The sequence below is a fragment of the Marmota monax genome, unplaced genomic scaffold, assembly GCF_021218885.2.
Source record: "Marmota monax isolate L192 unplaced genomic scaffold, Marmota_monax_Labrador192_F-V1.1 WCK01_AAM20220418_F8-fsc00020, whole genome shotgun sequence".
NCBI lineage: Eukaryota > Metazoa > Chordata > Mammalia > Rodentia > Sciuridae > Marmota > Marmota monax.
This window is the reverse complement of record NW_026692912.1, coordinates 826,578-840,803: the sequence shown is the minus strand read 5'-3', so window position 1 is coordinate 840,803 and position 14,226 is coordinate 826,578. Positions and strand designations below refer to the sequence as shown.

The following is a 14,226-nucleotide window of genomic DNA, read 5'->3' as shown; positions in this document are numbered from 1 at the left end:
TTTACATAAATATATGTAGCATATATTTTATACAAATATAATCCAAGTAATTTGACAATGCAATATATATATATATATATATATATATGTGTGTGTGTGTGTGTGTGTGTGTGTGTGTGTGTACACACACACACACTTATTTAAATATACTGGGAATTGAACCCTGAGGTCCTTTACCACTGAGCCAGGCCCCAGTCCTTTTATTTTTGGACAGAGTCTCACTAAATTGCTGAGGTTGGCCTTGAATTTGCAACCCTCCTACTTCAGACTTCCTGAGTCGTTGGGATTATAGGAATGTATTACCATGGCAAGCCACAATAGTATTTTTAGAGCGATACTTGAAAGTTACATAGCACTGTTCTTCACACATTTTTAGCTTTTGATAAGATTTCATAGGAGACTAGGTTTAAATTTTTTTTAAACTGTTCTTTTTCATTTTAATGACGATTTTTTTTTTAAAGTTAAGCACATGAACTGGGATGTGGCTCAATAGCATAGCATATGCCTAACATATTTGAGGACCTCGTTTCTATCTCCATCACCATGAGACAGAGGAAGGAAAGAAGGAAGAAAGCAAGGAAAAAGAAGGGAAGGGGAGGAAGAGGAAAGGAAAAGAAAAACATTAAGGATGAAAATTGTTTTTAAATATTTAAGTCTTCCAAAAGTATTCTCTCAGGTTTGAAGATAATACCACTAGATTTTATTTATAGCAATTTTAGAAAAACATGACAGCAATGGCAAGCAAACACTTTAGATTAATCCTAAAATAGCTGTGAGTTCTATTTTAGAACTGCTTATGAAAAAATAGCAACCATGCCAATAACTGCAGAGCCCTGAATGTGACTGTCAACTTCTTGATATGAATTGTCAACTTATTTCTTTCGAAGTCCAAGATGGAATCAATTTGCACGGTATAAAAGGCACTAACTAAAGCACTCTGCTGTCAGTGCTGCTAAACATACTGCTTCATCTAAATTCACTGAACACAATTTCCATCCCCACCCTTTTTCATTTAGAAAAGAGGTCAGCAGGTGCCACAGAGTTCAATTTTATAAATACTTTCCCAGGATAATACTCAATAAAAGGATAATAGCCTTATCTCTGATGGTCTTCTGGGACACAGGCCAGTACTAAGCAGATCCTGTACTAAATAGGTTTAAGGAAAAAGATCTTTACAATGTGTTGGTAGTAACAACCAGAAGAGTCACTTTGCTGTTTTCCTGCTCAAACAGTTGATGAACAGAGGAGGAAGAACATTAAAATGGTAATGACAAATATTTTAAATTGCTTTTCTTTTCATGTTTATCAGCTAATGCATATTCAGTGAACCTTTTAAAGGTAGTATCATTTACTTTTTTACAGTGAAAGTATAAACAACACAGCACAAGAGGTTTGGACATAAAAAGTAAGACATGAAGTTTTCCTTCAGATGCAAAAGTTAAGTAAAAATCATACTTGAGTAATGAAAAAAATCAAAAAAACTAAAAAACAAAGGCTTATCTAGGCAATCCAGGCAATTTAGCCAATGTTATTCAAAGGCTATCAAAATGAGAGATCTTAGGAACCCAATCTGGGTATACAAATATTTATCATGGCAAATGTCTACTAGGATCTTCAGAATGTTTAAATACTATAATTTTTCAAATGGCTTATAACATCTAATTATTTATTTTCTAGCTCAATATCAATTATATCAACTCTCCTAAGAGGTACATTTTTATCACTACACTTCAAAACTTACAGCTGCAGAGAAAAAAAATAAGTAATACTTTCAGGGCCTTACAAGCAATCACTGGCATATTTAGAAACAGAATTCTTTACTCTTAGGTCACTATGCTTCTTTTGTGTCATTCCTAATAATCAAAATCAAACAAATATTAAGTTCTTAGGAAAACAAACCACAAAAACATGTTCCATAGATACTTCAAAAATAATGTTTGCAAAAAAATTACTTCAATCACTCACTCTCCTCCTGTATATTTTCTATCCTGGTTAATGGTTTGAAGTCCCCAAGGTAAAATTTGCAAGTCACATGTCCTCTTCTTTACCTTTCACCTTCCCATACCATTCAAGGTGCTTGATCAGACCTTCCTATAGAATCTCAGATCTTCTTGATCAGGGCAGTTTAAATCCTCTCCCAAAACGGATTCTCATCTCCCTCTTTATGCACATGACCTTCAGAATGGTCTTCAAAAATGCAGATCCCTTCTGTTATAGTCCTATCCTCAGGATAAAGTCCACACTTCTTGGATTCAAGGCTTCCTAAAGCAGGATTCTAGCTAAAACTCCAGGCTCACCTCAATACAATGAACTGCATATAATCAATTCTTTCTGTTTATCAGGCTTCCTGACCTTTTAACATGCTATTCCTTGGGCTTGCTCTGTCCTTCTAGGAACAGCATCTGAGTGAGTGCTAAAAGTTTGAGCAGAGCTACTACACAGTACTCACTCACACTTCACCTTCTCTGTCAAGCTTTCTCTGACCCACCCAACAAAGCTATTTGCCACTTAGCGCTATTAAAAAACATAGCATATTATTTTGTAATTTGTTTTTGTTTACCTATCATCTCCATTTTTAGAGTATGCTCTTTGAGAACTGGGACCTGGTGCTTTTGAAATATCTGCAGTCCCATCTACTGGTACATAAGTAACACTCCAATGCCTTTTATTTAATAAAAACAGACATCCTGATCCAATGCTTGATTATAGGGGGCTGTCCTGTGCATTAATTCACTCAGCAAATATGTATGCCTAGTATGTGTGTGTCACTAGTGTTTGACAGATCTCTATCCTCTAGATAACCTTTGCCCAGTTCTGACAACCAAAAATCTCTCTAAACATTGCCAAATGTTTTTGGGCAGGCAGAGGCACTCTTAGTTGTGAACCAATGGTTTAAACACCAAATTATTTGAAATAAAAATATATAAAGAAGAGCTAATGTATTGGGGGCTATTTTTTGGGCCATAAAATTATGTTTAATTTGCTATCACAAATGCATAATATATTAAAATTAGGCAAAAGATATAGTCCTTGAAATATGATGGAGAAAATTTTCAATGAGTAGAAAAACATCTCAATGCAGATCAGTTTTCATTATGAAAAACAAATTCTATTGCTTTGTGATGTCCAATGAATTTAATCTCTCATCCTCTAATTAGAAAACTATATATTTACATGCTGGAAGAACAGGAGACAATTTTCCTAATTTCAATTTCTAGTAACCCCCAAAATCCAGACATATTTGCAATTTCCAAAAAGTACCATCTATTAGCTAGCTGAGGTATGACATTACCTGTTAGCCATTAGTGGCACATCCTGGGTACACAATAAATATTTGCTAAATGAATTAATTTTGAACATCTATGTGCAAGACTTCTACTAGGTATTGTGGAGGACAAGGAAAGTCTAACTTTACTATAACTCAAGCTCCTTAAATGTGGGACTGTACCTTATATCTTTGGCATCTTTAATAGATACTAATTGTTGGAGGAAGGAATTAGTTTAAATTATATTATCAAATGTAAGCGTCTCCCTGCTACCCTGCTTTCTTTGACCTGGAGGAAATTAAATTAATTGTTATAATTATTCATTTATAAATGTTTTCAAGTCCAAACTTTTGATTGACTATGCCAAAAAGAATCCATGCTAACTCTGTGGTTTAAGTTATATTGTTACTAACTGGTAAGAAAAAGGGCAATATACTGATGATCTACTGATATTGACTCTAAGCCTAATGACTGGATAATGATAACCGAAAGTCTTACTAGTTCTCACAAAAAGCAATTCTTATCTGAATGGATCATATAATTTGTCAAAGTTTTAAATGGCCAAAGCAATGATCATTAATGATCAAACTGGACAGTCATACTCAAAATGTGAACATGGGCCAGATGTATGCCTGTAATTGCATGCCTGTAATCTCAGTGGCTCGGGAGGCTGAGGCAGGAGGATCGCAAATTCAAAGCCAGCCTGTGACTTAGTGAGGCCCTAAGCAACTCAGTTAAGACCCTGTCTCTAAATAAAATATTAAAAAGGGATGGGGATGTGCTCAGTAGTTAAGTGTTCCTGGGTTTGATGCCTGGTACTAAAATAAATAAACAAAAAAGCCAAAAAATCAAAAAGTGAACATGTCCAAATGGCAGTTCATAAACCTCTCAGAATTCTACAAAATATAGTACATTAAAGAAGTACTCTCAAATGGTACTGCTTTTTCACTCCTATAAGTGAGATGCAAACAAAAGAAAAATAAGAATAATGGAAAAGATAATAAGAATCTCATGATTAGTATTTGCACCAACTGAGAATATGCAGTCATCCTCTAACTCATAGGTTATGTGCATTTATTTCTAAATCACTGGTTAGTATTTAGATAGCAAATGGAAAAGAACAAAACAACACGCAAAACATCTGGCACAGTGCATGGTACATAGTAGGCACCAATAAATGACAAGTTGAAACAAAACTCTGGGCTTAAATTATCTAAAATTCAGATGCAGAATTCAGAATAATGGGGATGATAGTGGACTACTGACCAGAGGTGGTGGGCCTAACCAGAATTAGAGAGGAGAGAAAGAAAGAATTGCCGGAACTTGCACCATCTCCCCTTCCTTCACCACCTGTCAAAGCATGGTTGGGTTGAAACCAAAATTACATATAAAGCCAAAGTCAGCTTCAGAAGGAGGGGGATTCATTCCCTCCCCCCCTACAATGTATGTATTATTTAAGTTTTCAAAATTAATGATTAAATAAAGGAGAAAAGAAAACTGTTCATTAGAAACTGGAGGGAAAGAAAGTGAGAGTGAGATGACATTCATGCTCTCCTGAAAATAAGAACTCAGATGGGAGCTCTTACCAGATGGTTTCAATTTTCTCTGTAGGGCATTAGGTTAGCAAAGAGGATGAACAAGAGGGCTTACGGGAAGAAAAGGTATGAATAATCACTTGGAGAGTGTGTATAAGAGAGATAAATGAGTGAATAGGATGAATTATTTAGAGATGAATAAAAAAGAACTGATTTCAGAGCAATTCTGGTTGGATTGAAGCTAAACAATTTACCTGCTGGTGGCAACTCACACGGATACAGAATTGAGGACAAAATGTGTTGAGAGCATAAGAAATTATTAAGTGGCAACAGAGATGAATAGGGAAATCGAGTCTATCATTTTTTTCAAAAAAAAAAAAAAAACAACCAGTTATGGATATCTACATTGTGAGCTCCTATATGAGAACCTGGATATTCAGAGATAAATGGAGCATAATCCTGCCCCCTGAAAATTTATACATGACTGCAGAAGATGATAAAGAACTGAAAGAAATTTGATACTGAGTCCTTATGGTACTTGACAACTTTGATTTTTTTAATGAACATTTTTTTATTGGTTGCTCAAGACAATACAATGATCTTGACATATCATATATTTGATTCAAATGGGGTATGAATTCTTATTTTTCCACGTGTACAAATTGCAGGATCACATTGGTTATACAGCCACGTTTATACATACAGCCATACTAGTGTCTGTTGTATTCTGCTGCCCTTCCTATCCCCCCTTTTAATGAACATTTTTAAAATTATTTTCTTTTCCAGCATCAAGTTTATGTTATTCATGTCATATATGAATTACAAACCATAAAACCAAAATGTATACTTGTTGACCTACCACCCAACTCAGTCTAGACTGTATCTTTATATTCATCTAAGTTCTCCTGCCCGCTTTCAAAGCTCTTTGTAGAAGGCAACATCTCCACAAAACTAATCTAATTTCCAGCTTTTTCTTCTGAACTCTATTGTAGTCAGACATACTTGACAAAGGCTTTCCCATAAACTCTATCCAAGAAACAACTCCACTTTCTTGTCAAAGAAACGAAGATTTGAGGGAACGTTTTACTTGCCTAACAAATGTATTTCTTTTAAATATTGCTATAGGACCCAACAGCTTCCCCTTATAAAATTTTCAATAATTTCTAAAGATAATAAAAGTTCATGTGAATGGATGTTGGTAAGTGCTAAAAAGTACTCTGAAATGTTGTCATGGAAACTTGAAATTCTTTGAAAAGGATTTATGTTGTATTTTCATTGTGATAAGAAAGAAACATATTATTTTACCTTGCATTTTAAAATCAGGTTTAGAATTAGCATATAAAAAGTTACTACCTCACCCAGTATCCATTTTTGTTAAATTATGGTAAAATACACATAACATAAAATTTGCTGTCTTAACCATTTGCAATTGTACAATTTAGTACATTGTATACATTCACATTGTTGTATAACTCAACCCAATACACAGTGACTTCCTTCTACCCCCCCATCCCCCATAGCTCCTGGCAACTGCTATCCTACTTTCTGTCTCTATGAATTTGGCTATTCTAGGGCCCTCATAACTGTGGAATCCTATAGTACTTGTCCTTTTGTGAATGGCTTATTTCCCTTAGCATAGTATCTTTAAGTTTCATCCATGTTGCAGCATTTTTAAGGCAAAATAATATTTAATTGTGTGTGTATATCACATTTTCTTTATTAATCTGTCCATGGACATTTAGGCTGCTTCTACCTCTTGGCTGTTTTTGAATAATATTGCAATGAACATACATGTGCACATATTTCTTGAGGATCCTCTTTTTTATTCTTCTGTATATACACTCAGAAGTGGGACTACTGGATCATATTAGTCCTATTTTTAACTTTTTAAAGAACTTCTATACTGTTTACCATAGTTGCTACACCATTTTCATTACCACCAACTGTGCACAAGATTTCTAATTTTGCTATAGCCTCATCAACACTTCTTTTTCTTTCGTAACTCCTTAATAGATATATTATTTGCAAATATTTTCTCTCATTCCAAATATTTTCTCTCAACCCAAATATATGGGTTGACTTTTCACTGTTGATTTTGTCCTTTAATACGTTTAAGTTTTTAATTTTGACATGACAATTTTTCTAATTTTTCCTTTGCTTCCTGTACTTCTGGTATCATTTAGTTCCATGCAAGTAATGATGAAATCCAATACCATATAAGTTTTCCCCTATGATGCTTCTAAGAGTTTTACAGCTGTAGCTCTTATATTTAGGCTCTTTCATGGACTTTTAACTAGTTTACTTTACAGATTTGAAAATTTCCCACTTAAACCTGAATCATCCCTCAAAGACACTCCTCTGAAATTAATAATTGAGCCTTAAATATTTTAGATAAAAAGGCCTCTGTATTTTCTAACTATTTCTGTTAGAACCTTGGCTATAGATACCAATAAAAATTACCTGTTCCTTTTCAATCAACTTGTACTTCAAATAATGGAAAAGATAAGTTATAAAGATCAGAGGAGGGGAGCATAGTTAATGTAAAAAGCAGAGAAAGAAATCTCTCAGTGATAAAGGTAATATTGCAACTAAATTTTACCAGGTCCAATTTTAAGTCACCAATCCAAAGAAACAGCAGAGATTCTTTGAAAAATTAATTCAGAAATTCCAACTTGGATTTTTTCCTAAAATAAGATAGGCAGGCCTCCACACCAGAAGCTCCCTTTCCATTTGAACTATACAGCTTTTCTACTTGCCTTTTGAAGTTACCATCCTCTACTATGTGCTTCTTGTGTCATTATTTTTTTATACTGAACTTACTGGTTTATTTTATACACAGCAACTCCAAAGCCTAAGGGTGCTTTTGTAGCTGGGCACTGATTTAAGAAGTCTGTTTTCTGAAAGAGTGTTTATTGATTAAAACTTCTTGAACACTTACTTTATGCAAAACACTGTGGGAAACGCAAAGCTGCAAAACACACCAGGAGCATCTTCTTAAACTAGACCTAAATAGACCACACTCGGTATCAGTTTCATTTGGGAGGACACTGGCCTGCGGGCAACACAGGCCAACAGGAAGGCATGGGTCATCTCTCCTAAAGGAACCATCAAGCAAGGCCATATAACTGAGCTAGAGGTAGCTCTTGCCTGGCCCTTCAGATGACAGCTAAGTTTCAAGATGCCAAGGCTTACATCCAGTAGGTTTGAGAGGGCATGTTCAAAGCGGACAAGTTTATGATTATATCAGAGTTTTGATTGCCAGTATAAGACATATAGAGACTTTTGTTTTTCACCACTGATAATTTCTGAGCAATGGGTTGGTGTTAATTAAAACTCTAGCAACATCGCATGAGAGCAATACGTAAAGGAGTTAGAACTAGACAAAAATTGGAGGCAGAAGAATAATGGCAACACCAGCAGCCAAGACCATTTTTTAGCAACTTGCTATTTTCCATACATTGTTATAAGTATTCTTTCTCCATATATTGACTTACTATAAAGATCCTAATGAGGCACATTAGGTATATACATTATCCCTGCATCACAGATGGGGAAACTGAGATATAGAAAGGTAAAGCCAACTTGCCCAGAGTCTCACAATTACTAAGCAGAAGGACCAACAGTTGAACCCAAACATCTGACTTCAGAGGCCATACTCTTAATATACCACCTCTCAGGGCTGGGGTGGTGGTTCAGCGGTAGAGTGCTCGCTTAGCATGTGCGAGGAGGCCCTGGGTTCAATCCTCAGCACCACATAAAAATAAATAAATAAAAAAGGTATTGTGTCCAACTACAAGTAAAAATAAATATTAAAAAAAAATACCACCTATCAGGTATATTGATCTACTCATAATGTGTAAGAGTTTGGAAAAACCCTTCAGGAATAACTCAGACTTCCCTAAGAAACCTGATAATGATAAAGCTGGTAGGTTTGGAAAAAAGGCTTAGCAAGGCAAATGTGGGGATATCATGTGGGGATTAAAAATGAGATCTTAAACAGTATTTGGCACCTCTTCACTCACTGCCTATCACATGCCCAGTATTATTCATGCACCATCTTATTTAATCTTCATAACCTATGAGGTATTATTTTTTAAAATACTTCTTTATTTTAGTTGTAGATGGGAAAAATACTTTTTATTTTATTTATTTATGTGTGCCGAGGCTTGAACCCAATGCCTCATGAATGCAAGACAAGGCTCTACCACTGAGCCACAACCCCAGCACGGAGGTATTATTTTTAATTCACCTTTTTTTCAGATTAGGAAATCTAGATTCAGAGAAGCTACCACTCATTACAGAGCCAATTAGTGACTGAATCAGAATTGGAATCCAGATTCAAATCAACAGCATGCCCTTTCTACCATCTTATGCCTAGGGCATGAAGTGGTAGCCCAGGAATGTTGCCAGTCCTGCAGCTCCAGAAGGCCAGCAATCCTATCCCACCCCATCTAAGAGATGCAGGAGTCTTGCTGATGTGTGCATAGCTATAGCCCCAGGCTGTATCTCCACCCATCTAGAGTTACACTGGGTGAATACAAATCAAGTCAGCTGCTATCCAAGGAACCAAAAACAGCCTTGAATTTGGGAAGGCCTGAGGAGTACTAAATACAAAACACAATCATGAAACTCAAGGAAGTTCAAAAACCTGGGCTTGAGGGGCCATCAGCACCCTAACCCTCCAAAGTGGTTTAAACAAAAATTCTCTGAAGATAACTGAAACAAGCTATTTGGAGCTGAGGATAACATATTTGAAGATACGAATCTCAAGGGAACAGAGCTAGATTACATAAAACTGTCTCTTCTGGTTTTCTCAGCTAATTCCCATACATTTAACCTCAAAGTTCCTCAAACCTATTCTTACAGAAACAGTCATGACATAATGTTAAATTTAAAAAGCAGAACACAAAGTTATATGTACACTAACACATTGAAAAAAGAACTGATGGAAGACTTTTGATTTTTACTTTATACTTTTATCTGAAATTTTCAAATTTTCCTTTTCATATTACCCTGTTAATCACAGGCTAAAACACACACACACAGGCCCAAACTGAAATACTTTTAATCAACACTTGTCAAGAAAGGAAAATATCCAAATTTTACAGAGTAGTCTAATAATTTCCAAATACTCATCAGGCTATATATCAAAATCACCTGAAGCATTTATAAAAAACACAAATTTCCAGAACCCAAAGACCTACTCAGAAGTTCCCCAGCAGGGGCCTAGGAATCTAATAAGAGTTTTGTCTTGTTTTTTGAGTAAAGGTGTGAAATAATCTATGGTGTGGTCAGTTTTTGCTTTTTTACTTTTTGAGATGGAATCTTATTATGTTGCTCAAACAACCTGGAACCTCCTGCCTCAGCATCCTGATAGCTGGGACTATAGGTACATACCACGGAGTATGGTGAATATCTAGAGTTTTAATAAGCTCCCTAGGTTGACTCTAATATTTTTTAATGAGGAAATCCAAAATTACTTCAATTCTTTTTATTTTTAAGGTTCTTTGATCACTTATTTAATGTCAGGACAAATTCATATGGGAATGTAAAGACATAATATTTAACAGTGAGATAAAGGATTGGAGTGTAGATGTAGATGGCCTAAAATCTCACCATTCGTCTCTGCAAACTTCTGGACATCACTCAAGGTTTTCAATTCTTGTCTTGGACATGCTGCTACACACAGTGCTACAGACTTAATCTTCCGGTTTATCAAGTCCAGATTGCATGGATCCAAAAAGAACACATACCTAAAGCGTGGAGAAAAAAACTGAGATATTACTTCACAAAACACATTCTATTTCACTGTGTATTTGATTAAGCCTAAAAGCAAAGAACATACTCTTTCACAATAAACATTTCACTAATCTAATCATCAGTAATTTTTAGAAAATAACCACTTACACATATAAAGTGGGAATGGGGTAACTGAAGGACAAAGTTTTCAGAATGTATTTTTCTAACAGTAACATTTTTGTGATGTGTGCATATAGGTTTTATCATGAGAAATTATCTATTTAGTGGTCTCATTTTGTCAAACTTGTACTAAAAAATTTACTAGAATATCCCAATACAGCAATGACATGAATTATAGTTTTTATGCAAGCTATAAATGCTCCTTAATTAATTCAGTTAATTTTAATTATCAAAATGAATATATATAGGGGCTGGGGTTGTGGCTCAGTGGTAGAGTGCTTGCCTAGCATGTGTGAGGCACTGGGTTCTATCCCTGGCACCACATAAAAATAAAAAAAACAAGTAAAATAAAGGTATTGTGTCCATCTACACCTAAAATATATTTAAAATAATGAATATATAAATACGAATATGTGTATATAAATTAATATGTACTGAATTGATTATATAAAGTTGAATGGAAACAGGAAAGATACACCAACATCTCAGTCATCTCTAGGTGTTAGAATAAAGTGATTTTGATTTCCTTTCTTTTACTTTTCAGAATTCTCATTTTCTACAAAGAATGCAAATTACTTTTGAATTGAGATAAAGGCAATAAATACTATTTATTTAAAAGGTCCATTACAGATAGACAAAATAATCCCTCAATCCTAAATAATTCCCCCTGGATCTTGGACATTTGTATTTTTAAAAAGGGAAGATTAATTAAAATTCACAGGATAATAGATAATTTTAATGTGATAAAGCAGAAGACATGACAAAGATTACAGATGTTATCTCTTGCCCAAATTGAAAGTGAGGCCAGAACACTCTCAGCTGAGAGAAGCAAGGATGGAGGGAGGGAGTGTCAGAAGGAAGGCTTGAGTAAAGAACCTCCATCCACAGGCTCAATTCTACTGAGTCCTTGGAAAGTTTTATAAAATCGAGCCATCTGTCATAGTCTTTACCACAATGTAACTCAAATCTGCAACTGGAAATGTAACCGGATGTATGAATTAGGCAATCACTTCTCAGCTTTCTGGCTATGATCAAGTGAAGAATAAGGTGGAAAAACTGAGAAGCAAGAAGAATAAAGCCAATGTCTGTGCTAGGATAGAGGCTATAAAAGAAAACCAGGAAAAAAAAATAAAACAGTTAAGTAGAAAAAGTGGCAGGGCACCAGAGAGGCCTTTGCACACTGCACACTTCAGTGCAGCCAGGGGACCAGGAACCCAGCAAGAAGGGCCGGTAGAAACTATAGTATAAAGCACTAAACCAAACAACCAAAACAAAACCAAAAACAGTCACCCTCTTAGCGACTCCAAAACCATTAATGTATTAATGTTCTACATAGATAAAAAGAATGCAGAGGCCAACTTTTCTCCAATGCATATTCTTGGCACCTTTGTCTAATGTAAGTGTAGTTTTGTGGGTTAGTCTCTGTGTCCTCTATTCTGTACCATTGGTCTAAAAGTCTGTTTTGGTGCCAATATCATGCTGTTTTTGTTACTAGTGCTCTGCAGTGTAGTTTAAAGTCTGGTACAGTGATGTCACCTGCTTCACTCTACCTGCTAAGGATTGCTTTAGCTATTCTGGGTTTCTTATTTTTCCAGATGAATTTCATGATTGTTTTTTCTATTTCTATAAGAAATGTCACTGGAATTCGAATTGGAATTGCATTAAATCTGTATAGTGCTTTGGCAGTATGGTCATTTTGATAATATTAATTCTGCTTATCCAAGAGCAAGGAAGATCTTTCCATCTTCTAAGGTTTTCTTTGATTTCTTTCTTTAGGGTTCTGTAATTTTCATTATACAGATGTTTCACCTCTTTCGTTAAGTTGATTCCCAATGGTACAGAATAGAGGACACAGAGACTAACCCACAAAACTACAATTATCTTATATTAGACAAAGGTACCAAGAACATGCATTGGAGAAAAAAATAGCCTCTTCAACAAATGGTTCTGGGAAAACTGGAAATCCATATGCAACAAAATGAGATTAAACCCCTATCTCTCACCATGCACAAAACTCAACTCAAAATAAAACCAGAAACCCTGCATCTAATAGAAGAAAAAGTAGGCCCTAATCTCCATCATGTGGAATTAGGCCCCAATTTCCTTAATAAGACTCCTGTGGCACAAGAATTAAAATCATGAATCAATAAATGGGATGGACTCAAACTAAAAAGCTTCTTCTTAGCAAAAGAAACAATCGGTGAGGTGAATAGAGAACCTATATCTTGGGAGCAAAACATCAGATACAGCACTAATCACTAGGGTATATAAAGAACTCAAAAAGCTAAGCACCAAAAAAACCAAATAACTTAATCAATAAATGGGCCAAGGACCTGAAGAGATACTTCTCAGAAGATGATGTATAATCAATCAACAAATACATGAAAAAATGTTCATCATCACTAGCAATTAGAGAAATGCAAATCAAAACCACTCTAAGATTTCATCTCACTCCAGTCAGAATGGCAGCTATTTATGCATACAAACAACAATAAGTGTTGGCGAGGATGTGGGGAAAAAGGTAGACTCATACACTGCTGGTGGGACTGCAAATTGGTGCAGCCAATATGGAAAGCAGTATGGAGATTTCTTGGAAAATTGGGAATGGAACCACCATTTGACACAACTATCCCTCTCTTCAGTCTACACCCAAAGGACTGAAAAACAGCATACTATAGGGACACAGCCACATCAATTTTTATAGCAGCACGATTCACAATAGCTAAACTGTGGAACCAACCTAGGTGCCCTTCAATAGATGAATGGATTAAAAATGTTGCATATATACACAATGCAATATTACTTAGCAATAAAATCATGGCATTTGCAGGTAAATGGATGAAGTTAGAAAAGATAATGCTAAGTGAAGTTAGCCAATCCCAAAAAAAACAAATGCTGAATATTTTCTTTGATATAAGGAGGCTGAATCATAGGGGGGTAGGAAGGGGAAGCATGGAAGGAATAGACGAACTCTAGATAGGGCAGAGGGATTGAGGGATTGGAGGGGAATGGAGGGGCATGGGGTTATTAATAATGGTGGAATGTGATGAACATTATTATCCAAAGTACATGTATGAAGAAATGAATTGGTGTGAATATACTGTGTATACAACCAGAGATATGAAAAATTGTGCTCTATATGTGTAGTAAGAATTGTAATGCATTCCACTGTCATATATAAATTAAAAAAAAAAAAACATAAATCCTAACAACTCTAAAAAAAAAAAAAAGAATGCAAAGAAGCCAGAAAAGGAATGTGGTTTAGAAGTGGGATTCATGGACAGTTTCCATGCTAATGACAGGAGGCAGTAAGGGCATAGAGAGAAATGTTTCTGGCAACCTTTGGGTAGAAAAAAGCATTCTCTTACTAATTCTCCTTCCAACTATCCTTTGCACCCAATTGAGCATGTCCGTGCCTGGGTGTGGGTACTATGAACTGCACAAAACCAGATTCTGGACAGGAAATACCCAGGTCCTTGTGTAGGGAGTCCTAAACCTTTGAATCA

General features: G+C 35.4%; 1 protein-coding gene across 3 annotated transcripts in view; it reads right to left on the bottom strand.

Annotated features, from left to right (window-relative positions):
* The window catches only part of Slc44a1 (solute carrier family 44 member 1), a 185,778-nt gene that overhangs the window by 90,268 nt on the left and 81,284 nt on the right, over window positions 1–14,226 (bottom strand). For all 3 annotated transcript variants that reach the window (XM_046451298.2, XM_046451300.2, XM_046451299.2), the window contains exon 4: window positions 10,418–10,554. In XM_046451298.2, coding sequence (XP_046307254.1) covers window positions 10,418–10,554 — 137 coding nt within the window. The remainder of the gene's footprint in view (window positions 1–10,417; window positions 10,555–14,226) is intronic.